General features: G+C 41.7%; 2 protein-coding genes across 3 annotated transcripts in view; both read right to left on the reverse strand.

Annotated features, from left to right (window-relative positions):
• LOC123364254 (Y+L amino acid transporter 2-like) overlaps positions 1-14634 on the reverse strand; it is a 37091-nt gene extending 22457 nt beyond the window's left edge. The window contains exons 1-4 of the mRNA XM_045006199.1: positions 14487-14634; positions 13596-13675; positions 6010-6517; positions 494-619 (exon numbers count right to left, since the gene is read on the reverse strand). Of these exons, the coding sequence (XP_044862134.1) occupies positions 494-619; positions 6010-6514 (631 nt within the window). The 5' untranslated portion in view covers positions 6515-6517; positions 13596-13675; positions 14487-14634. The remainder of the gene's footprint in view (positions 1-493; positions 620-6009; positions 6518-13595; positions 13676-14486) is intronic.
• Positions 14635-20709: 6075 nt separating this feature from the next.
• RIPK2 (receptor interacting serine/threonine kinase 2) overlaps positions 20710-24288 on the reverse strand; it is a 36460-nt gene continuing 32881 nt past the window's right edge. For both annotated transcript variants that reach the window (XM_045006197.1, XM_045006198.1), the window contains one exon: positions 20710-23785. In XM_045006197.1, the coding sequence (XP_044862132.1) occupies positions 23433-23785 (353 nt within the window). In that variant the 3' untranslated portion in view covers positions 20710-23432. The remainder of the gene's footprint in view (positions 23786-24288) is intronic.

A 24288-nucleotide genomic window follows, 5' to 3' on the forward strand; every position in this document is an offset into this window, starting at 1 on the left:
GTAGACCAAGGCAATTTAGGCTAAAGTGTGGTTTCAAGGTTGTATGAAGACTAGGGTTCAGATTTGCTGGCTCTGAAAACTTGTCCTGTTCTCGTGAAAATATTTGGCCCCATATTGCAATCTATTGAGTCACTGGGTCTGAGCCTGGGTTAGCGTGATTTGTGTGTAGATGGAAGGGGGCTAGCCTTGAACCTGAGTTTGAACCCCGGCTTTACATTTTGGTGACCCAAATGTCTACATTGAAATTTTATAGCCCTGCAGACCAAGCCCTGTGAGCCCAGGTGCTGTGGGTCTTTTATCGCAGTGTAGATGGAGCTTAAAGCGTCCTACAGAGCAATATAGCTGTCACCTCTTTTTCAGGAGATTAACAGCTATTTCCCAGTGCATAACATTTTATATTAAAGTGTGGATTCTGATACTACTGTATAGATTTTGACTCTCAGATACTGTTCAGTTTTTTTTAAAAAATGTCTAAAATGAAATATATTCTTACCTTTACTAATTTTATAAAGACCCACCGAGATGATCATGATAAGGGCCATAACTTTTGCATATGTGAACAGATCTTGTACTCTGGTTCCCCACTTTACGTTGACACAGTTAATAAATGTTAAGGTGCCTATTGAGAAAAGGAATACAAATGAGATAGGTGCTTTCTTAAATAATAGACCTTTCAAGAAAATGAAAGTTACAAGTACAGAAAAACTGTTTCAACACTTCAGAATTATCTAGACTTTTACTGAAAGCAATAGAAATTGACAATAATTAATTTTTAAGTCAGTTTTTATTTCTGATTTTTTAAAAAGAAGTAAAACTTACTGCATGGAGGCTGCCATTTCCTGATAATAGGTTGGAAGAAAGAGAAATTAGGAGAGGAAGGAAGACATTCTGCATTGAAATCAGTGGGAAAGCACTGGGTTTTGAATTCTGATTTTAGGACCAACCACTGTTTACTTTATTTGAGTCATCTCATTGATTTCAGTGGGGCTACTCACATGAAGCAGGCAGGATTCTTCTTATTATTTATTTGGATTACAGTAGTGCCTAAAGTCCACGATGGAGATTAAGGCTCCATTGTGTTAGGTTCTGAGAGGACTCAAGGACTTTGCAGTCTAAATAGACAAAGAATGCAAGAAAGGAATCTACATTTCACACCAGGATAACTGAAACTATGTTGCTTTTCCATGGTCACACAGGAAAGTCTGTAGCAGCATTGGGATTTGAATCGACATTATCTGAGTCCCTTCCTTAATCACAAGTCCAATTTTCTTCTCTTGGGCCCTCACTTTGTATTTCTTTGTTGCTAACCAGTAGAGCTGGTTTGAACATTTTCACCCAAATAGACTGTTTTGTCAAAGCCAAAACATTCCTGGGTCCGGGTTTAGGCTGAGCAAAGAGAGAGACTCTGTAGCCTGTTGGTTAGGGTATTAGCCTCGAAAGACGGGGGTTTAAGTCTTTACTCTACCTGTTTGGAGTGATCTGGGATGAAAAACTCTGCTCTAAACAGTGAGTTTGGTCTCCCAGAACAGGGCCTTAACCACCAGCCTACACGTGTAGGTTTTTGTGAAAACATTCAGAAGGTTTTGTTTTCATTCTAATGCAGAACAAAAACAAATTTTTCAAATCTTAAATCTTGCCTGGAAATGGAATTGTCCTCCTGTCAGCTCTACTAGCCAATGCCGAGGAATTCCAAATGGAGAGTGAATGTGCACACACCTCTTTGGGAAACGTCCCCTTGTCCTGCCCTGACAATCCTTCCTCCGACGCTCCAGCTTGACCTCAACACTATGGCCAACCTACCATCTGGGGCAATGATCTAGGAAGGAGGCAGAGATGAGACACACACTATTTGTGAGGTAGGTGGGTGGATGTGCAGTTACCTATTAGGTCACCCATTTAGCTCATCTGCTCAGTGCTTGTCAATGTAGAATTTTCCATTGCAATATGTTCTCCAATTCTTTGCTTGAGACATTTAAAATTAGCTGAACAATGGGACTTCGCTCACTTCCTTTGAGAGAGACTTTCATAATATAACAGATCACACTGTTAGGATGCTTTTCCTAAAGCTCACCTTACATTTACAGAGGGAAGAAAAAAAGAAACTACAACACAGAAATGCTTCTCCTTTGGGGTCAGATTCTATACTGAAATACTTTAGCAACCATGTGGACTGTGCGGGGAGTCTCTGAAGTTGCAAGTCAGCAAAGCCTTTGGCCCTTAGAACTTCAGACTCGATCTCAGGAAGGAGCAACCTGCTGTAGCAATATCCAAAGATCATTTAGAAGCTATTAGCGGCCACGTCCTATTGGAAACTTAGTAACTTACTCCCTTCTCAGAACAAGAAACAGTGTGTGACTCCTTGTGTAACACTTTGTTCCCTGGTCTATTCCTATCCCTGACCCAGTGTAAAGTCACTTTATTGCTAAACCAGATCTCCACCGAGCCCTGTGCTGATGGAAATAGCCATTCAGTTTAGTCAGAAAAGTTAAAACCTAATGAGGTGACAGAATAGTCTATCAGTTGCTACATGTCAGCAGCACTAGAAGCTCAGGTAGTGGAGGGGCACTCTGCCATCATATCCTACACCCAGGCCCCAAGAGAACACACAGACATAGAGGAGGTGACACCGTACAACTCAGCACTGCAAAATGGAGATGAGTAGGGGATGTGGGCACATAGCATGAATCAGCAAAGTTAGAGACGAGCAGCAGGGCTAACTGACTCTTCCCTCAACTCAACAGCAGCTGGCTATGAGGTGTAGAGTACTTTGGAGCACTGGCTAGGGACAAGGATTCCTTTTTCTGTAGCCTTTAGTAGGCCTTTTTTGACACAATTTTCTTTCAGAAAATCTCTCTCATTTGGGCTTTGCTCCAGGGTTTTACCCTTTCATCCACACCTCACTTTTCTTTAGTTTTAAATGGGGGAAAAAAGCTATTACAGCCAATTAAATTATATTGCAACTTAAAAATTATTCTTTACAATGGTGAAAATAGTATCCAATATATAAGACTCCAATCCTGTAAACACGTACACACATGCTTACCTTTATTACTGTGAGTAGTCCCGTTGATTTCAGTGGGACTACTGTGCCCTTTGAGGCTTGATACACCATGGCATTTCTCTTTTTTATACCACTGTGATGCCAATGAAATCAGTGGTGTTACACATTGGCACACAACTGGAGTAATGCAGTGGTAACAGGCTCTTGGTCTAAAAAATATTAGATTTTACAGTGAATTGTTCTAAGACAAACACCTTTTTAATGTCAGAGTAGGGTCTAATTTGAAACATACCTATCGGAGTGATTTTATAAAGCCCACTCTATTAATAAATGTGGTGTGCACATTAAAATAGGATTCTATTCACTATAATCTAAAATCACCATCTAGGCACTGGTAACTTACAGTATTCCTTATTCCTAGAAGGGAACATTTGCTTTGACAGAGTTGTTAGCTAAGACCATGACAATGCCAAGCGTCAAATTATATATTTCAACTGCCAAACCAAACATCTCTTTCAGCTGGCCCATATTTTAGATCCAAATCTAACTCTTTCCCACCTTATGTTCCCCCTCTTTTTATGTCTGTAAAAGGGTATAATCAGGAACTCTACTTGAACAGGGTATGAAAATTTTCATAGGAAGGAACTGAACCCCCAAAGTTTTGCTATTTTAAAAAATGAATTCCTCCTTTCGATCTGATCCAACGTTGAATGAAGTGAATGGATGAACTCCCATTGACTTCAATGGGCATTGCAACGAGGCCTTAGCATCTGGGACATAATTGAAATTCCAGGGTCCTATATTTGCATATGGACAGATGCTGTGAAAAGTCACCTACTCTAACACATCTGTTTTGGGAAAGATCTAGAAAATAAATTTTATTCTTTTACCATCTCCCTTTGTTTCAGCAGAGAAAGCAATTAGAGCAGGGGTGGGCAAACTTTTTGCCCTGAGGGCCACATTGGGTTTCCAAAATTGTACGGAGGGCCGGTTAGCAGAGGCTGTGCCTCCCCATACAGCCAGGTGTGGGCCAGCTCCCACCCCCTATTAGCCCCCCCCTGCTTCTTGCCCCCTGAAACTCCCCGGGACACCTGCCCGATCCAGCCCCCCCCATTCCCCAATCACCACACCCCCTGATCACCACTCCGAACTCCACTGCCCTCTATCCAACCTCCCTCCCACTCCCTGCCCCCTTACTGCACTGCCTGGAGCACTGGTGGTGCTACAGGCAGCCGCGCCACCCAGAGCACCAGGACAGGCAGCTGCGCTGCCCGGCTGGAGCCAGCCATGCCACCATGCAGCACAGAGCACCAGGTCAGGCTGTGGCTCTGCAGCCCTGCCGCCCAGAGCATTGCACCAGCAGCACAGTGAGCTGAGGCCATGGGGGTGGAGGGATAGCGGGGGAGGGACCAGGGGCTAGCCTCCTGGGCCAGGAGCTCAGGAGCCAGGCAGGAGAGTCCCACGGGCCACAGTTTGCCCACCTCTGAATTAGAGCACTCTCATTCTTTTAATATCCTCTAGCACTTAAGAGGCAGAGTTGTAGATTTCTATGAATGTAATTACTCAAAAAGGAGGCTGCTTTAGGTAAAAAATTGTAGCTTTTTGAGTTAGCTCAAGTGAATAAAGAGTCTTTTCGCCCCACTTGAAATTATTTGACCACTGAAAAATATTTGATTTAGGATTGTTGATGTATCCTTTCACTTTCAAGATCTTTATTTCATTTAAAAACCATGCAGATTGTGGTATAGCAGCACATTGTAACTAATGGTGTTACAAAACAGAGCAACTGATCCACATGAGGAATACAGCAAAAATCACTCAGACAGAATCCAAAATGAATGCTTAAAGAAACTGTTGTAATTAAACACCCCGCCCCCCCCAGCCCATTTAGTAGTTTATGGAACAATATCAGGTCAGGTGGGGAGAGAGAGATAGATCCCATGGGTGTCCAAGTATGGAGATGATCAAATCACAGTTAAGCTAATAAAATATATTAGAATAGATCTACTTTTTAGTAAATTAGACGTTTAGAATACTGAAGAATTAGGAGGACAGCAGTGTAAATCATGGTCTCTGTTTTTCAGAAGTTAACTTCCTGTCTGCCTCAATGGGGTGTGTTAAAAGTATAAACAGGATTAATTAAAGAGGAGACATTTTCTCAGAATTCACAGTATACACTACTATGTTATACTCAGTACTCAATATACACTAGCTGCGTCAGATGTCTTTTAGGAATGCTCTGTCTTGCCTCATGGACAATTGATCATGCTGTTGCATATACCAAGAGCAGCACATAGATTATACACAGTTCTGTGGATGTGGGTCAGAAGGTTTTATACCACCATCCACCACTGTAGTATCTGAGCACCTGGAAAGCAGAGGACGGGACTCAATGCTGGTCCCTTCCAGTCCTATGTACCTACATTTACCTTCCAGGCTTCCACCTAAAAAGTGGAACAGCAAAGTCCCTAGTGGACTTCATGGAGTGTCCGGCACTTCTACCTTTTGGGGGTCAAAATTCTGCTTGAGGTAGAGCTTTTGCTTTTGCTTTTATTTTTTAAGATTTTATTACTTTTTCGGTTGGTTGGGAGGGGTTAAGGACGAATGTCCATGTTTCACCAGTTTTCACTCACAAGCAGTTACTGATTTATCTGAGGTTATGTGAAAATTTAAAAGCCCATTGAAGCCAAAGGGAATTTTCCCATGGACTTCAATGCAGGCTTTGGGTCAGGCTCTTGATCCATAGCAAAATGTTTTCTTTTCCATCACCAATCATAGTGTCTCTCAGCCAAAATGTTGGAAACCCTCCCTTCCCACCCCCCAACTTCCACTACCAACCCCTCCTCCCACAAAAATTCAATCCAGAAGAGAGAATACATTCTTGTGAATTTGTCCTAGGTAAAAAATTGTTATTTTCACAGAAAATTAAGGGGGAGGGTAATCTGACAAGGCTTTTATGAGTACCTGCATTAAATTAATTCATTTCTACCAATCACAACTTTACTTACAGATGCAAGCAGCTGCAATCAACCTGACTGCTTCGTATGGTGGCTCACAGGATGGAAAAATTGGTTGAACAATATAATTAGCAAATGTAATTGCTATTACAGCCTGAGTTGTTGGTTCAATAATTAGCAAGGAAGACCACAGTCTGATAAAGGCTGTGAATTCACCAAAAGCTTCTAGTATATAGGCATAGCTAGCTCCTGATTTAACAATGGATGTTCCCAGTTCAGCATAACACAGAGCTCCAAACAACGAAAAGACCCCACCAAGGGCCCAAATGAATAGTGAGAGTCCATAGGAGGCACTATACATCAAAACACCTTTGGGTGACACAAATATCCCAGAACCAATCATGTTCCCTACTATTAAAGAAACACCATTAAGCAAAGTAATTTCTTGTTTCATCTTCATTTTTTCTTGCACATTTTCAGCCATTTTGTCCGTTTCATGTACTCCATTCTTGGATGAGTTTTTTTTATTACAGCATATGATCCAGGAGCCTGACATTACCTGAAAATGAGTAATGAGAAAGAGACAAATTTTTAATGGATATCACATATGTGATTAACTCTGTGATTAACTGGATTAACAGAATCCGCCATCATGATCAGTACTTGTTGGTAGGGCCTTATTGGTAGGCTAATTTTGATTAAAAAACAAAATCTACCTTATTGGTAGGACTCCTACAATTACAACACAGTGAAATTTCAGATTCTGTCTCTCTTCCATCAGCAACACAGTGCCACTTCAATGAACTATTTACTATCCCTAAAGTTTGTCCATTTGAGTACTGGAAATAAAAAGGGAAAAGTTAGAGTGAACTGACTTTGTTGGGCCAATCTGTGAACTCTTAATAACCTATTACCAAAAACAAGTTCCAAATAGGAGTTTTGCACAGCATAATAGGATAAAATGACCAGAGCTTATGATTGCTATCAGAAAATGCAGAGCACCTGGCTTTTTTGAAAGTGCCACCACCAAGATTTAATTATGTACATAAGTGTTATGCTGCTCAAGACTGTGTCAATGTCTATTGACTTGTAAGTTGACAAATATAGGTGGAGAGGGTAGCTCTGCCTATGTTGAATATGCCTAAACACTTTCTGTTATAAGACCCTGTCAGAGTCTGCACCCTCACTTGAAACTGGGGGGTTTCAAAGTGAGGACCCGCATGTCTTCCCCCACCCCAAAATCCTAGGGTAGGTCCCCTTTGCTGCCACCACCGTGGTCAATACGTGGGCCGGGACACCCCTGTTTCCCCCCTGTCTCCCTTCAAAGACACTCCCTGGGAACACAGATCAACTCACAGAGGAGGAACCTTCCCCCTCCCCTCTTTTCCCTCTCTCCAGCCTGCTCCAGAGAGAGAGATACCTTGATTCAAACTCCTTGAATCTCCCACACACAGGGAAGCAGCCCACTTCCCCCCTCCCTCTCTGCTAGCCACTCTGTGAATCACCGAGAGAGAGCGTCTTAGCCCCTTCTGCTATCCACAGTGGAAGGAATTGAATCAAATCTGTATAGAAAGAATTTATTAAAAGAAAACAAGAAAATACAGAATCTCTATGAGTCCAAGCTGGACACTCATAGAGTATAACCTTGCTAAGTTCTGGAGAGAATCCCCTCTCCTTCTCAGTACAACCAGTACAAGCAGAATTAAGAATAATCAATAACAAACACACAGAATTGCAAGCATAGGATTATTAGGTGAGGACACCAAGTATCTTTTTAATACTCACTATCTTGACTAGAAGAAATTAGTTCAGAAAGGTAGAAACTTGTAGACTTGATTAAAACATCTGGACTCTTGTAACTCCAGACGGCTAAGAACAATACACACACACACAGAGGGAAAAAGTTCCCTCCTAGGAATTTCAAATTCTCTTCCCTGATTGGTCCTCAGGTCAGGTGCCCACCAGGTACTATGCTTTAACCCTTTACTAACTATTCATGACAGACCCTATCATCAGTTGCTTATAATTTTGTCAAACTTCAACCATTTGGGCTAAAATTTTCCATCTCAGGTGCCTGACTCACTCTGATTTTTTTATATATATAGTTTCAGCTAAAAAGTACAATTGTTTCTCAGAATGAAATTAGGAAACAAAACAAACCATTGTTAGGCCCTCATTAAAATAAAATCTTACAACCGCTTTGAGATGCTTTAGCACCTCTATGAAGAAGAGTGGGGCTTGAAATTTTGCAGGGGCAAGCCCATGGTATCAAAAAATGTGGCTTTTGCCAATCCCATGAAAACATGGTCCAGTCATAAGCCTCCAAAAAACTGCAATTTGTAAAGACTTCTTAGCATTTGGTAACAAAATTCTGCAAAACTTCATCTGTGCTAAGCTTGCTCCAGCTCTGGGATGAGTAGCTCTGTTTATCCTTGTGAGCTGAATGAAGCAGAGGTCCTGTGAACAAAATAATCCATGATCATTTAATTAAGGATTATCATAGAAACATAGAACTGGAAGGGACCTCGAGAGGTCATCTAGTCCAGTCTCCTGCCTTCAAGGCAGGACTAAGTATTATCTAGACCTCCCCTGACAGGTGTTTGTCCAACCCGCTCTTAAAAATCCCCAATGATGGGGATTCCACAGCCTCCCTAGGCAATTTATTCCAGTGGTTAACCACCCTCACAGGAAGTTTTTCCTAATGTCCAACCTAAACCGCCCTTGCTGCCATTTAAGCCCAATTGCATCTTGTCCTGTGCTCAGAGGTTAAGAAGAACAATTTTTCTCCCTCCTCCTTGTAACAACCTTTTATGTATTTGAAAACTGTTATGTCCCCCTCTCAGTTTTCTCTTCTCCAGACTAAACAAACCCAGTTCTTTCAATCTTCCCTCATAGGTCATGTTTTCTAGACCTTTAATCATTTTTGTTGCTCTTCTCTGGACTTTCTCCAATTTGTCCACATCTTTCCTGAAACGTAGCACCCAGAACTGGACACAATACTCCAGTTGAGGCCTAATCGGTGAGGACTAGAGCGGAAGAATTACTTCTTGTGTCTTGCCTACAATACTCCTGCTAATACATCCCAGAATTATGTTCACTTTTTTTGCAACAGCATTACACTGTTGACTCATATTTAGCTTGTGATCCACTATGACCCCCAGATCGCTTTCCACAGTACTCCTTCCTAGGTAGTCATTTCCCATTTTGCATGTGTGCAACTGATTGTTCCTTCCTAAGTGGAGTACTTTGCATTTGTCCTTATTGAATTTCATCCTATTGACTTCAGACCATTTCTCCAGTTTGTCCAGATCATTTTGAATTTTAATCCGATCCTCTAAAACACTTGCAACCCTCCCAGTTTGGTATCGTCCGCAAACTTTATAAGTGTACTCTCTATGCCATTATCTAAATCATTGATGAAGATATTGAACAGAACCAGACCCAGAAGCGATCCCTGCAGGACCCCACTCGTTATGCCCTTCCAGCATGACTGTGATCCACTGATAACTACTTTCTGGGAACAATTTTCCAATTAGTTATGCACTCACCTTATAGTAGCTCCATCTAGATTGTATTTCCCTAGTTTGTTTATGAGAAGTTAATGCGAGACATTATCAAAATCCTTACTAAAGTCAAGATATACCATCATCTACTGCTTCCCCCCACCCATAAGGCTTGTTAACCTGTCAGAAAAAGCTATCAGGTTGGTTTGACACAATTTGTTCTTGACAAATCCATGCTAACTGTTATTTATCACCTTATTATCTTCTAGGTGTTTGCAAATTGATTGCTTAATTATTTGCTCCATTATCTTTCCAGGTATAGAAGTTAAGCTGTCTGGTCTGTAATTCCCCAGGCTGTCCTTATTTCCCTTTTTATAGATGGGCACTATATTTGCCTTTTTCCAGTCTTCTGGAATGTTTCCCGTCTTCCATGACTTTTCAAAGATAATCGCTAATGGCTCAGATATCTTCTCAGTCAGCTTCTTGAGTATTCTAGGATGCATTTCATCAGGCCCTGATGATTTGAAGACATCTAACTTGTTTAAGTAATTTTTGACTTGTTCTTTCCCTATCTTAGACTCTGATCCTACTTCATTTTCACTGGCATTCACTATGTTAGATGTCCACTCGCCATCAACCTTCTTGGTGAAAACCAAAACAAATAAGTCATTAAGCACCTCTGCCATTTCCACATTTTCTGTTATTGTCTTTCCCCCCGTCTTGAGTAATGGGCCTACTCTGTCCTTGGCCTTCCTCTTGCTTCTAATGTGTTTGTAGAATGTTTTCTTGTTTCTTTTTATGTCCCTAGCTAGTTTGATCTAATTTTGTGCCTTGGCTTTTCTAATTTTGTCCCTACATACTTGTGATATTTGTTTATATTCAACCTTTGTAATTTGATTGAGTTTCCACTTTTTGTAGGACTCCTTTTTGAGTTTTAGATCATTGAAGATCTCCTGGTTAAGCCAGGGTGGTCTCTTGCCATACTTCCTATCTTTCCTACACATGGGGATAGTTTGCTCTTGTGCCCTTAATAACGTCCCTTTGAAAAACTGCCAACTGTCTTCAGTTGTTTTTCCCCTTAGACTTGCTTCCCATGGGATTTTACCTACCAACTCCCTGAATTTGCTAAAGTCTGCCTTCTTGAAATTCATTGCCTTTATTGTGCTGTTCTCCCTCCTACCATTCCTTAGAATCATGAACTCTACCATTTCATGATCACTTTCACCCAGGTTGCCTTCCACTTTCAAATTCTCAGTCAGTTCTTCCCTATTTGTCAAAATCAAATCTAGAACAGCATCTCTCCTAATAGCTTTCTCAGCCTTCTGAAATAAAAAATTGTCTCCAATACATTCCAAGAACTTGTTGGATAATCTGTGCCCTGCTGTGTTATTTTCCTAACAGATGTCTGGGTAATTGAAGTCCCCCAACACCACCAAGTCCTGTGCTTTGGATGATTTTGTTAGTTGTTTAAAAAAAGCTTCATATTATACATGCACAAGAGCACCAAATTGAGGTTGCACAGGCAATCTTAATTCTGGCATCTCCTAACATTTGAATGCTTGACTTTGCAAACTTAATGTTCTTTTACTATAGCTATTATGGATGTTCTATTTATATTAGGTGTATTAAGGGCTAAATATGCATGCCTTCACTGTCTTTACCCTTCTTGCCATGCCTGGTCTAATTTGTTCCAGGACATTTCAGTTTGAGGTGGGACAATTTTCATCTTTGACCAGGTGTGAATGATTCCCCCTTATCTCTAAATGCTGGACACCCCAACGCTAGGGTTATCATCCTACTGACTCTCTCTACAGTGCAATCCAGGAGGTGTAAATCCAGCTCCAGGAGAAATACTCATGCTAGCTTTGACTGAGCTAGAGATCTAAAAATAGCTATGTAGCCTGTGGCAGACCCAGACCAGTGGAGTACAGGAGTCTGGTAGAGGGCAAATATACTGGTCACCGGATGAGTAGTTTTCTGTTCCCTGAGTGACCAGAGCAGGGGCTGCACTAGAGTAATCAGGAATCTGCTAGAACCAATTAAGGCAGACAGACTGATTAGATCACCTGCAGCCAATCAAGGCAGGCTAATCAGGGCACCTGGGTTTAAAAAGGAGCTCACTTCAGTTTGTGGCATGCATGTCAGGAGCTGGGAGCAAGAGGCCCAAGGAGCGGAGAGGGAGAGGGAGAGGGAGAGGGTGAGGGTGTGCTGCTGGAGGACTGAGGAGTACAAGCGTTATCAGACACCAGGAGGAAGGTCCTGTGGTGAGGATAAAGAAGGTGTTTGGAGGAGGCCATGGGGAAGTAGCCCAGGGAGTTGTAGCTGTCATGCAGCTGTTACAGGAGGCACTCTAGACAGCTGCGATCCACAGGGCCCTGGGCTGGAACCCGGAGTAGAGGGCAGGCCTGGGTTCCCCCCAAACCTCCCAACTCCTGATCAGACACAGGACGAGCTGACCCAGACTGTGGGTTCCACCAGAGGGGAAGATCAGTAAGGTGCGCAAATCTGCCAATAAGCGCAGGACCCACCAAGGTAGAGGAGGAACTTTGTCACAAGCCTCAGCTGCACGGGTGGTGGAATGGACTAGCCTGAGTACAATCCCATCTGAAACCCTAGATATACACTTGGAGCAGTCCTCACAGCTATTTTTAATGTATTAGCTTGATCACAGCTAGTACAGCCATGTGTACTTGAGCTGGAAATTACACCTCCAACTCCAGTGTAGACATACCCATGTTGTCTGAGCTAGCTCAATCCAAGGTCACACAGGTATGTCTACATGTGATGCAGTCATACCTCTCATTGTAGTGTAGATTTACCCTATATAACAATAAATTATAACTTGCATCATGGAAACATATTCAACAAGTGCCAAGTGATAGGCAATGCTCAGCCAGGGGTTAAAAGGTGTGAACTTTTCTACTAGGTGATAGTCATTCAGCCTGGAATTTTCAAAGGGCCTTGAAAGTTTGGTTCAATGGGAGTTACTTGCCTAACTCCTTAGGCACCTTTGAAATCCCCAGCCTTTAATGCAGACAATACTAAATAAAGATTAAGGTGCTGAGTACTTCCTATGAGGTGCTGAGAGCCCCCAGCACCTATTGATTTCAGTAAAAATTGAGAGCACTGAGCACCTTGGAAGGTCAGACCTTAATGAAGATGAAATACAGATGAAATGCATCAAATATGCATCAGTTTTATTCTTGTATTTCAGGCCATTTTGGGGGACAATCTCTTAATTGGGATGATCAGCTGCCCACCATCAGAGAGTCCCAGATCAGAGACCTCTGCTACGTCATCATCACTGAATCTAGTGCACATGAACTAGGCTGTAGAATCAAGGTAAACAAGGGCTTTCCAGTTTCACACATAAAGTGAGTGGTGTCAAAGAAAACAAATGCCATTTAAGAATGAAATCTATTTTCACATTTCCACTGTGATTATCAGAACAAATGCAAGTTTAAAAAGCTGTTTTAAAGGCTATAATCCATCACATTGTGTTCTTAAAGCAAACAGAACAGTAACAGCATATTTACAGTAGAGATAATGATTGAAAAAAATAGCAACGCATCTTTAAGGCACACACATTTATATGAATATGCTTGGTTGGATGTGCAAAGAAAAGATGAGCCGAGAGTTACCGCTGTACCTTAGGAAATCCTGCTGTGTGGCTCAAACTTCAGAACACTGACACTGAACATGAACTACAGCAGATTCTAAATAGAGCACTTATGGCATGATCATGCCACTGAACACATTCCAGTGCAAGAACGGGCCAGGCGAACAAAACAAGATTAGACATTGTGAAGAAGCAACAGCAACAAAAACACTTTGCTGTGAAGCAAAACTTTATCTTCTATGATGGGAATACATTATTATTCAATAGGAACTTACCAGCTCCACAGATTGTTGTTCTTACTTTTACGTTCTTAAAAATATGCAGCAAAATAATACCTAGTGTTGTCCTGCTTGGTTACTATGCTCAAAATGTTTGTGGGTTCTTATATTACAGACACACTCAATCCCACAGTTTATCATTACCACCATAAGCATGTCATTATGGATGAAATAAAGGGAGAAGCTACTGTACTCCAAATTTAAGAGTGGTATTAAAAAGAGAAAGTAGAAGCTTACCAGTTGACGCTGCTTCCTTTAGGGGAAAGGCTGCTGTAACTTAAGCAACTGAACAGTGACCCTTTAACTTCCTTCTGTGTCTAAATAAGAAAGCAGCTGATTCACTAGGAGTGGAAAGTGATATGGATATAAGGGGTTCAATTTAGCTTTGCTGTCAGCTGCTATTTTTAGTAGGAATATTAAAACCAGCAGCAGCTACCAAAAAAGAGGATCTGGGGCTTCTATGAAACAGGGTGTCTGCAAACAATCCAAGTGAACCAGAAGAGACAATGCAAAAGTCAGTGGCCCTATTACAATATCTTAGAAAGGCATGTTTATCAAGACCAACGGAAGTTTATTTATTTTAACGCATTTATCCACAGCCACTGTCGAACTCAAAGGTAGTGTCCCAGGTGATAAGTTAACATTTTCAAAATGAATGTAATCTCTCATTCACTGCAATTATCACAACATGAGCCTTTTGACAATGTGATGGTGGAAGAAGTCTGTTTTCAGGAAAGTGTGTGGAAGAGCCAGGCACAAACCTCTGTTTACTGCGCAGAAGGAGGGAGAGGGGAGGTTGTCTGCTAATTTCCCAAACACTTTGTTAACTAAAAAGAACAGGAGTACTTGTGGCACCTTAGAGACTAACAAATTTATTTCAGCATGAGCTTTCGTGAGCTACAGCTCACTTCTTTGTTAACTAGCACAAGACAGCTGGTTAAATGAAAACAATAGATCTCACTTTACTCCAAGTACATTTTCTGAAAATTATCTCTGTAGTCCACCCAGGAATTTATAACACAGTTATTCATTATGTGAAAAGCATGCTGGCAATCTGTGTAAATCTTATTTCAATTGAATGTGCTTTTATTTCAACTAAGATTTAAAAATAAGTAAAGAAGGACTTACCTAGGTGCTTGAATTTGTCTTCTGAAATTATATAGTACCCTCTTTATAAAGTACTCTTGGAATACAAAGGCCAGGCTGAAGCAAGGTACAGTATCAAGCCAAAAAGGCCAAACAAGGAAATAATCTCTGGAGAGCAGAATAATAAGTTAATGAATGCAAGAACACTAACTTAGCACCCTTGTTTTCCATGATCTGCTGGTGAACTGAGAGGCCAGTGTGAGTACAAGAGTTTACATGCAGAAATCAAAGAGCATCTGGAAAGAGCTGATCAAGCAGGTCAAGAGCCTTTGGCCACTGGACTGTGTCAAGACATCTGACAATGGGAATTAATAGGAAAGCAACTAGTAAAAAGATAAAAATATGTTTTATTAATGTGGATGTGTCTCCCATTCCTCCACTGATCCCAGCCCTAAGGAAAGCAAGTTGCAACATAGTATTAAAATGGCTAAAATTAATTGCAAAACAAAAAGCATCTAGAACAGATCTGGTAGTGCTATTTGTTACTTTTCAAATACAAGCTTGTAAACATTTTTTATTACATATTGGGGCATGTTTCTTTAAAAAAAAAAGGACAATACAGGTCTGAGAAAGTCTATACTTAATGTAATATAGTAATGGCTGTGCTTTTTTAAAAGCACTATTAAAGGAAACAAGACTATGCAAGGCATTTTAATTAAACACTCCTCAAGCTATTTTTGCCCATGGATGGCAGGTATTTATGCACTAAGTTTTCTAAGTTTAGTTAGGAATATATATGTTTAATACTTGGATTGTACAACGTTCATTAGCTGGCTGCATCTCTTTAGACTTACACAAATCTGCCATTAGGTAAATTATAATATATCAAGAGGCTTCTTGGCAACAAAATTGTTTCGAAGACATGTTACTCTGTTTAAAAGTATGATAGGCCCTGCCTCGCATGCCTCAATCAGGCAAAGCTCTGTTATATTTAGGGTATATCTACACTGCAGATAAACACCTGAAACTGGCCCATGTCAGGCTGTGGGCCTGTAAAATTGCTGTGTAACCTTTTGGGCTCTGGCTGGAGCCTGAGCTCTGGTACCCTGCAATGGGGGTGAATCCCAGAGCCTGGACTCCAGATATACCCTTACAGTTATTTAAAGGCCTTTCCATGCTGCTGCACTCTGTATTACAAGTGTAAATGGGCCTAAGTGTAACTGAGAAACAGGCCCCCAATCTTGATTTAAAGAACGATTAACTATTATTATTTTTTTAAAAAATTGTGCCTAATTTCCACTTTGAATTTGTCTAACTTTAGCTTGTGGCCACTGGATCTTGTTATGCCTTTGTCTGCTAGGTTAAAGAGCCCTCTATTATCAGATTCTTATTCCTGTGTAGGTACTTTTTGTATATTTATCTGGAAAATATTAAATGCTCATAGCATGAGCCAAATATCCATATAATGAGCCAAATTCTGCCCTCCATTTTGACTCAGTAAAAATGTCTTAAATATTATGCGTACATAGATTTTGCAGTGATTATGATGGGATACTGGCTCTTGGTAGAGACCTGATCCTTTAGTCAATTATTATGCATACATCCAGTCCAGGGGATTTCTGTAAAACTCTGTGCACCTCTGTGCTCTCTGCCAGTTGGCACAAAGAGGTTCTTGAGTCACAGCTGTCTTGAAAATGTAACATTTTAAAAAATAATATTGCTCATGTATTTTAGAGCCTGTGTAACAAAGCCAGCACAGTATAATGTAAGATAGGTGATGGGTTACCTTTTTGTTATATTTTTTGAAAATACTTGGGAGAATAATTTGTATAGCAGGTTTTTAGCTTGGACATTTAGTGTCTTATATTTTTCCTGGCTCTTAAATTAAAAATCCTGAATAACCTGGATGAAGTATTAGGATTTTATTCCCCCTCTTCTTCTTCCTTGGAGCATGCAATCATAATGTTCTAGCGCCAGATAACATTTGGTGACTTTCCTGAATGAAGATCTGAAATCTCTGGTACTAACTAAAACAAACTTCTATTGACGTCTGTGGGTGCTTGCTATGAGATATTGTCGATTCAGTGGGATTGGGATCAAAGGAACAACTTGTTCCTGCACTTTTCATTCAGACCACCACCACCACCACTAATATCCTGGGGAGACAGGCCTTGTCTGCTCAGTTGGGGCTAATCCTGAATGCAGTCGGCACAGCTGCAGGGGTGCTGACCCCAAAGGTAAACAAGGACATATTGATAAATGCAATCCCTGGCTTATTGTTGTCTACACCTTAGAGGTCACCAGTGGTGCAGCTACATCACTTGCACTATAGCTCTGATTCAGCAAATGGACAAGGCCATAGGCACACAAAGAGAGCAATGTGACCTGAGAACTCTTGGCTCCAGGAGCAGAACATAAAGAGAGCCCTCCTGAGCAGTACAAGGAGGAGAATAGAAAATGGGGTAGGGAGGGGCAGTAGTTTTTAATTCAGTCAAGTATTATTCTCTCCCCTCCAAAATCAAATACATATAGCTAAGTGCATTCTTCTGGCATGGGAGAAACGTGTTATATACCGTAACTATTGGTTTATCCATTAAATTCTGCGGACCTATAAATGAATGAGGAAAACATATGTTATGTTCTTAAGGCAAGTAACCAGAAGGTGACACGTCTTGGACAGGTTCCTTTCAAGCAGGAGGTGATAGAAGTTTATTGCTCTGTGATGTGGGCATTGTCTGACTCAGCAGATGCCTGTTTGCATAGTGAGCCAAATACTAACAAAGTGTTTGTGAAATCTTCAAAAGAGGAGATTTACAAGAATAAACAAACTCTAGGAGAGGATCATGCCTTTACAGTAAAGACAATGGATTGTTGGGGTATAGCTGGGGGTTCATGCTCCCCCCGCCAGCTCCTTCACTGAAGCTTTACGTCTTATGAATGGAGGGTCACTGCCAAGCTTGGCTGTCAAACATTGGAGGGACTTTGGGAGAGCATTGCTCTATTAAAACATGAAAGTATCTAGTTAAATAAGTCTACGTTCTAGAATGCATCTTATGATTTTATTTTATATGTAACTGTTTGTTTACAATACTTCTACTTGCTATAACTTGAATCTCTGTACTTTAAAGAAACTTGTAGTTGTTTCACTATAAACCAGGAGTGGGCAAACTTTTTGGCCTGACGGCCACATCTGCATGGGGAAATTGTATGCAGGGCCATGAATGTAGGGCTGGGGCAGAGGATTGGGGTGTGGGAGGGAGTGTGGGTATGGTAGGGGGTGCAGTGTGCAGGAAGGGGCTCAAGGCAAAGGGCTGGGGTGCAGGAGCGGTGTGGGGTGGGGTGCAGCAAGGAGCTCAGGGCAGGAGGTTGGGGTGCAGGAGGGGCGCAGCAGGGGGTTGGGGTGCAGGAGCGGGGTGGGGTGCAGCAAGGAGCTCAGGGCAGGGGGTTGGGGTGTAGGAGGGGCGCAGCAGGGGGTTGGGGAATCAGGGAAGGGGGTTGGGATGCAGGGCCCAGGAGGGGTTTGGGGTGTGGGTTCTGCCCTGGCGCCGCTTACCTCGAGTGGCTGCGGGGTGGCAGTGGCGTGCAGCAGGGCTAAGGCAGGCTCCCTGCCTGCCCTGGCCCTGAGCTGCTCCCAGAAGTGGCCAGCATGACGGCAATGGCTCCTGGGAGTGGGATGGGGTGGGTGGGGTAGGCGGCTCCGCTACATGCTGCCCTCGCCTGTGGGTCCCACCCCCAAAGCTCCCATTGGCCGCGGTTCCACGTTTCCAGCCAAGGGGAGGTGGGGGGGGGGAAGAGTGTGCCTGCAGGCAAAGGCAGTGCACAGAGCCCTCTTCCCCCTCCCTCCCACAGGGGCCGCAGGAAGCCAGATGCTTCCAGGAGTGGCGCGGGGCCAGGAAGCCTGCCTTAGCCCCGCTGCACCACGGGGCTGGAAATCCCGGGGGCCGGACTGAAAGCCCCGTTGGGCCAGATACAGCCCATGGGCCATAGTTTGCCCTCCTTTGCTATAAACATATCTAAGTGCTGTGTGTTAAGGGGAGCAGTGATTTGAGGTGTAACTGGTAAGCTGGGGTGTACAGCTTCTTTGGCAGGAGTGAATCTGTGAACACAGCGGCCCAGGGGCTGGATCCTTCAGGGAGATGATTGGAGGACTTGGGCATTGGAGCATGCCTATTGCTAACTCATAGAGAGAGCAGGACCTGTACAGGCCTAAATGGGAGTGCTTGTGCTGCCTGTGGCCAGGGGTTTGCACCCACAATGCCCCAGGGAAGAAGAATCACCAGCATTAAGCAGAGTTACCACATACCTGTCGCCTGAGGTCCACTTCTCACTGTGCCGAGTCACCTAGTCAGTCCCGGACCCAATTTGCACCGTGAGGAGGCTCCAGACAAGTTGCAAGATATGGTAGAGACCTTTTAAGTCCTCCATATCCCTTACCTGGGACCCGTCTTGGGACGGAGTAAACCCTTTTGGTCATAGTCAGTACAGTTATAGTGTCACCTTTGCCTATTTAATTTACTTACCTCTGTGCTGAATCCTTTATACTATACCCAGTTTACTTACTTTGTTAGTCTAATAAATGTACTGGAGTTTTTCTCCTGCACTTCCTTGTTAGTTTTTATTTTCGGCAATCTTAAACCCCGATGATAGAGGCGGGTAGGGTGACAAATCTCTCGACTGGTCTCCAGCCATTCTAAATCCAGTCAACAGTATAACCTTAATGTTCTCTCATTTTCAACATGCTGAGCAATAGGTGATGCCAGCTGAGAGCTCCTGCCGCAGTTGCGGGACTATCTGCACCTCTGTTCCCTCTCTGAGGGCACCCCCTCGTGTGTCATGCCTTGGGCCTTTACCGCTCCTGGCATTCACAATCCTGCCTCTCTCTGTGCAGCCCCTGGGCTACAGTACCCTGTGTATCAGTCATGCTTACCTAGTAGGTCCAACCGAGTTCAGCACCTGCAATTCTTCCCTTTGGGAGTCTCTGACAGTGGTATCCTGTGACAAAACAGCCTTCTTCAAACCAAAGTATTCTTTATTTTCACAGTTGGAAAAAACATTGAGAGAAAAAAGGACTTCCACACCACACAGAGTTTACACATCTATCTTACCATTAAGGAATGGTAAGTCTTTGGGTAACCTAGACAGGACAGACTTCTTCAGACCCCTCACAATGAGTGCCTGTATCTCAGACTCATTCCTCCAAACAACTGCCCTAACCTTGAGAGGGGTTTCTTTTTACACCTGACAGTTCTCTGCCCATGCTGTTTCCTATCCTGGCATTGTCTCTTAACAATCCTCAAGTGTCTGTGGAGAAATGGCTTATCTTGAGCCATTCTTTCCCCCTTCCTGCTTGTTTTTTCTTATAGGCCCCTATTGAACCAAATCAATATATTCAGACAATAAACATACCAATAACCAGGTCAACATACAGTATTCATACATTTTTTACAGAGCACCTCTAATTCCATCACAGCTCTGGATTTGGTTTATGAGAAAAATCTATTTTACAAACCTCAATTAAAATTATCATTATTTTCAGAGATTGTGGCAGTACTACCCTTGTGCTAGATGCTTTCCAAACTCCTAGGAGCTTTCCCCACAGCCCTCTGTTCTCTTTGTTGTCCTTGAGGCAGACAAGCACTCACCTGAAGAGCTGGTCTTGGTGTTTAAGGGGACGCTTGCAAAACAATTATTTTAAGGGCCTTTATATCCTAGACAACAGATTCCCATTTGCACAAGGCCAGGCCTGGGATTTGGGGAGCATCAGGAAGATGGTTATTTGGATTATTGTTTGGATGGTTAACTGGATTACCAGCTATTTCATCACTGCACAGCTGACAACATGCCCCCAAACTCTTTGCATATTCAATTTTCAGTCAAGAGCTGAAAATTTTGCATTGGTCACTTCTGATGACCCTTAAGTTACCCACCTTCAATTGAAAAGAAACTGACATTTGAAAGAACAGGTCAGCAGCAATAAATGAGTACCTAATTCCCAGTTTGGTATAAGTATAACTTCACAGTAGGACAAGAGCTGTACCTCCATCATCATCATCCTCTCCATGTGTCACATAGTACATCAGACTACTGATTACAAGATCATAGACTCCTAGCTACTCTGTGCAATTCATTTCCTTATATTAAAATATATAGTTAAGAATTAAAAGGGGAAAAAAGTTAAAAAGTTTCCAAGTGGCACACTAGTATACTTTGGCTCTAGAAATGCTGTAGGGTGAAGTTCTTGTCTGTCATGGGGGCCAGGATTAATGCAATTATTTTCCTCTCCACCAAACATGAATGTGTCATCCATATTATCACAGTGAACACTTATATAGTGTTGTAAAAGGTACATTCAGATAAAACAACAAAAATGGAGACTGGTGGAGGTATCACTCCCCTTCTGAGAACAGTCTAGAAGAAAATCAGTCTTTGTTTCAAAAGGAAGGGAAGAAAGGACAAACCTATACCTAACTATGCTAATACTCTTCCTAGGTTTCCCCTTTACCCCTGCTAAAGTTTATTTCTTTCACCGAGACCTAAAAAGATGAAGAAACAAGATATGTAACAATAGTGTGTATAGCTTATTGAAGAACATTGTCATCTGTTATGAATTTAAACTAGCAAAATGAAAATTTCAATCTTGTATTAGTGTACCACAAGAGAACCCAATCCCATAAGCAGATACTGTTTCTACCATATATTTAGCAATGCCCATTCATGAAATGTATTTTATAAAAATCAAGACATCCTGCATCATTTCAGAGGGCAAGACTGAGACAATGAATGGGAAAGAGTTGGGGATGGAAAAATGGAAGCAATATCCAGGCATGCAGGTGACACCTATGGTTACAATATTTCTTTTCTCATTTTACTGTTCCAGTCCACTTCCACTTTACTCACTATCATTTAGCACTGTCTTCAATTTTGCTCTCAAATTTGCAAGCAACATGTCTGGTACAGTCAATTACTGATTTTTCTAGGATATTTGGCACTGCTCATCTCTGCGACTGAAGTGCTGCTGGGCCCTATGACAATTTTATAGTATAGGATGAGCCTAAAGGAAGAGGATTTGCAATTATTTATTGGTACAACAGTCTTGCATTTAAAAAAAGCACATTGTATGGACATTATGTAGGTCTGGCATCACTAGCAAGACTGGCACAGCTCACTATGGCCATATTCCACCAGGTCATCTTCAAATCTATTCTATAAAAAGCACACACACTGGAGCTTCGCACTGTCCCATTATGTGCTGCTGGTGCCCCCGTTAGAACTTTTACATTGGTAACAAGTTTAAATATCTGCACAGAAACAGGGCTGAAATGCAAAATTCCAATTTACTGCAAAAACATTAATTTACCTAGCAAAGTCTGCAAAAGTTTACAGTAAATTATACCTCACATTCTGGTGACTCAGTTCACAAAACAAGTGAAGACAGATACTAAAATATCATTGCCATGTTTAAACACATAGGCAAGCAGTGATGCACAATTTAGACCCTGAACTAGTTTGAAATGGGTCAGTCCCTAGCTCATCCTCCAAGATTTTCAAGTATCAATAATTTGGATTCTTCATTGATTTGGCTTTTATGACAAGGGCAGTAAACTACTAATGCTGATTGTAACCTTCTTGGATGGGGAGGTGGGATTTTCAATTGCAAAATTCTTATTAGTGCCAATGGCATTCAGTGCACAGCATAACTGAACTCAACTTTTTACTGCTGTAAAATGTAGATGGTGTGTATGTGCTGCATCCAAGAAAATTAAAAAGCTATTTATAACCATTCACACTGTATTAATTGTGCTAAAGAGAATTAAAACAAAATCAGATTCCTCCTCTCAGACTTCTCTCTCAACAATGGCCTTCTCTCAAATAAGAAAGGCGGAACACCAAGGGTGTAGTTTGGAGGGAGAGGGGGGGTAGGAAAGGGGCATTGCCCACCAAACTGAAAGCCTCAGGCAAGCACAGAATTCTCCCCCCACCCCCAACCCGTACAGCCCCATTGGCCTGACTGGAGCTGCTCTCTCAGCTATAGAAGTGCTGAACAGCACTATTTTCAGTGCTGATATTTACTCTGTCCAGAGGGGATTGCTACAGATCAGCACACAACACTTTTCCTCCAGGAAGTAAGTACACTAGCTCTGCAGCATTCTTAGTGTTTGTGTGTCAAAGAAGGTCATGTGTGTTTATTGTGTTACTGCTAACCCACCTGGGCAGCATATGCTTGATCATTATACACCACACAAAATCAGTGCTTACCGCAGGTTATGTAGACATTAAAAATGAACTGGAATTAGAAGCTTGAGGAATCAAATGCAACATTCAACATTTCATATGTGATTCTGTGTCAAGCTTGTGGAGGCAAGAGATGAGTTAAGACAGCAACATTCTACCAGATCACATGCTGGTCTGTGGATCCCATCACACTCCCTTTGACTGAAATGGGAGCAGGTGCAGGTCTTGTATCATTAGATTTACCACTACTAACTACTTGAGTGGGGAGAGAAAATTAAAATCTAAATACAGGCATATGGCAGACTTAGTGTTCTTTAGGAAGGAACAAATCTACCCAGAAGGGTAATGTGAAAATAGCTTACAACAGAAATGAACATTGGCAGAACTCTACAGGTTTTGTTGTAGGGTTTTTTCCTTTTATATCAATCCTACCATGACAGTGAGTGAGCAGCATCCCCATCATTTTAAGATAGTTACAACTTAAAGAATATTTATAAATGGAATAACTATGATTATTTAAAATAGAGAATAGGGAACATTTTCTCTTTTTATGTATAAACAAAATACTTTCAAATACTTCATTAGAGTTTATGTCTTTCCAGTTGCTCTTCAAAATGACTAGTCTTAACCTTACAATGTAACTTTAGTTACATCTAATTCTTTCGCTTACCAGACTTATATAAGTGCAATAAAGACCAAAGGAATACATATATAAAGTAACCTTTCAGAAACAGAAACCTACTTGTAAGGAAACATTTACATGGCTTTATACTGATATGATAAATTTAAAGATGCAGTCTTAGAAGCAGATGACAAATCTGGGTAAGGCTGAAGGCCCATCTGTTTATTGTCTTTCAACTTCTGTATTATAACTTTAGCAAACTCCTCTCCTTGGCTGTCAGTAGTATCGAGCAGTTGTCGGACTTTTGATGTCCTCGTAGGTTTGGTGCTAATAAGTTCATAGTCTTCTTTCATGATTAAATCCCTTGATAGGAGGGCATCCAGAGACTGGTTCAGACATGCTTCAGTCATCTGGCTGACAATGTCCTCTCTCCTAATTTGGATCCATTGGTGAGCTACATCCTGTTGCATAGATTCCACAGCAAAACCTAAAATTGAAGAAAGGTTCAGAAATCTAGTGTCAGAGTTACAGTGAATTTATAGTGCTATAAAATGAAGAGTGAGTTGAGAAAGAATGGTCCAAAACTATACCTGTAGTTAAAATGACAGCCTCGTAATACTCTGCCAAAATGTTGCTACATTAATCCAGATTAAATGTTAATTGTTCTAACTGTTAATTAAAATATTTCTTTATTTATTCTAATGCTGGGTCTTTATTTCTTAAGGGAAGTAAAAGTTACGAATACAGCTGCTCTTCCTAAAATGCCACCATTATTCTGAAAGAGAAACTCGATTCTTTCAACCACTCCCACCACCAATGCCTCCCTCTCATACAAACCCACCTCCTCCTGAAACAGCTACAGGGATGGATCACAACAATCTGTGATGATGCCTTTTTTTTCCCCCTGTTAAAAAATGTCATTCCTTTCACCTTTTCTGGCTTTCCTTATTATCCCTTTCTTATGTTTCTTAAAATCAAAGCTGGCTTTGC

The sequence above is a fragment of the Mauremys mutica genome, chromosome 2 (assembly GCF_020497125.1).
Source record: "Mauremys mutica isolate MM-2020 ecotype Southern chromosome 2, ASM2049712v1, whole genome shotgun sequence".
In the NCBI taxonomy this organism is placed as follows: Eukaryota; Metazoa; Chordata; order Testudines; family Geoemydidae; genus Mauremys; species Mauremys mutica.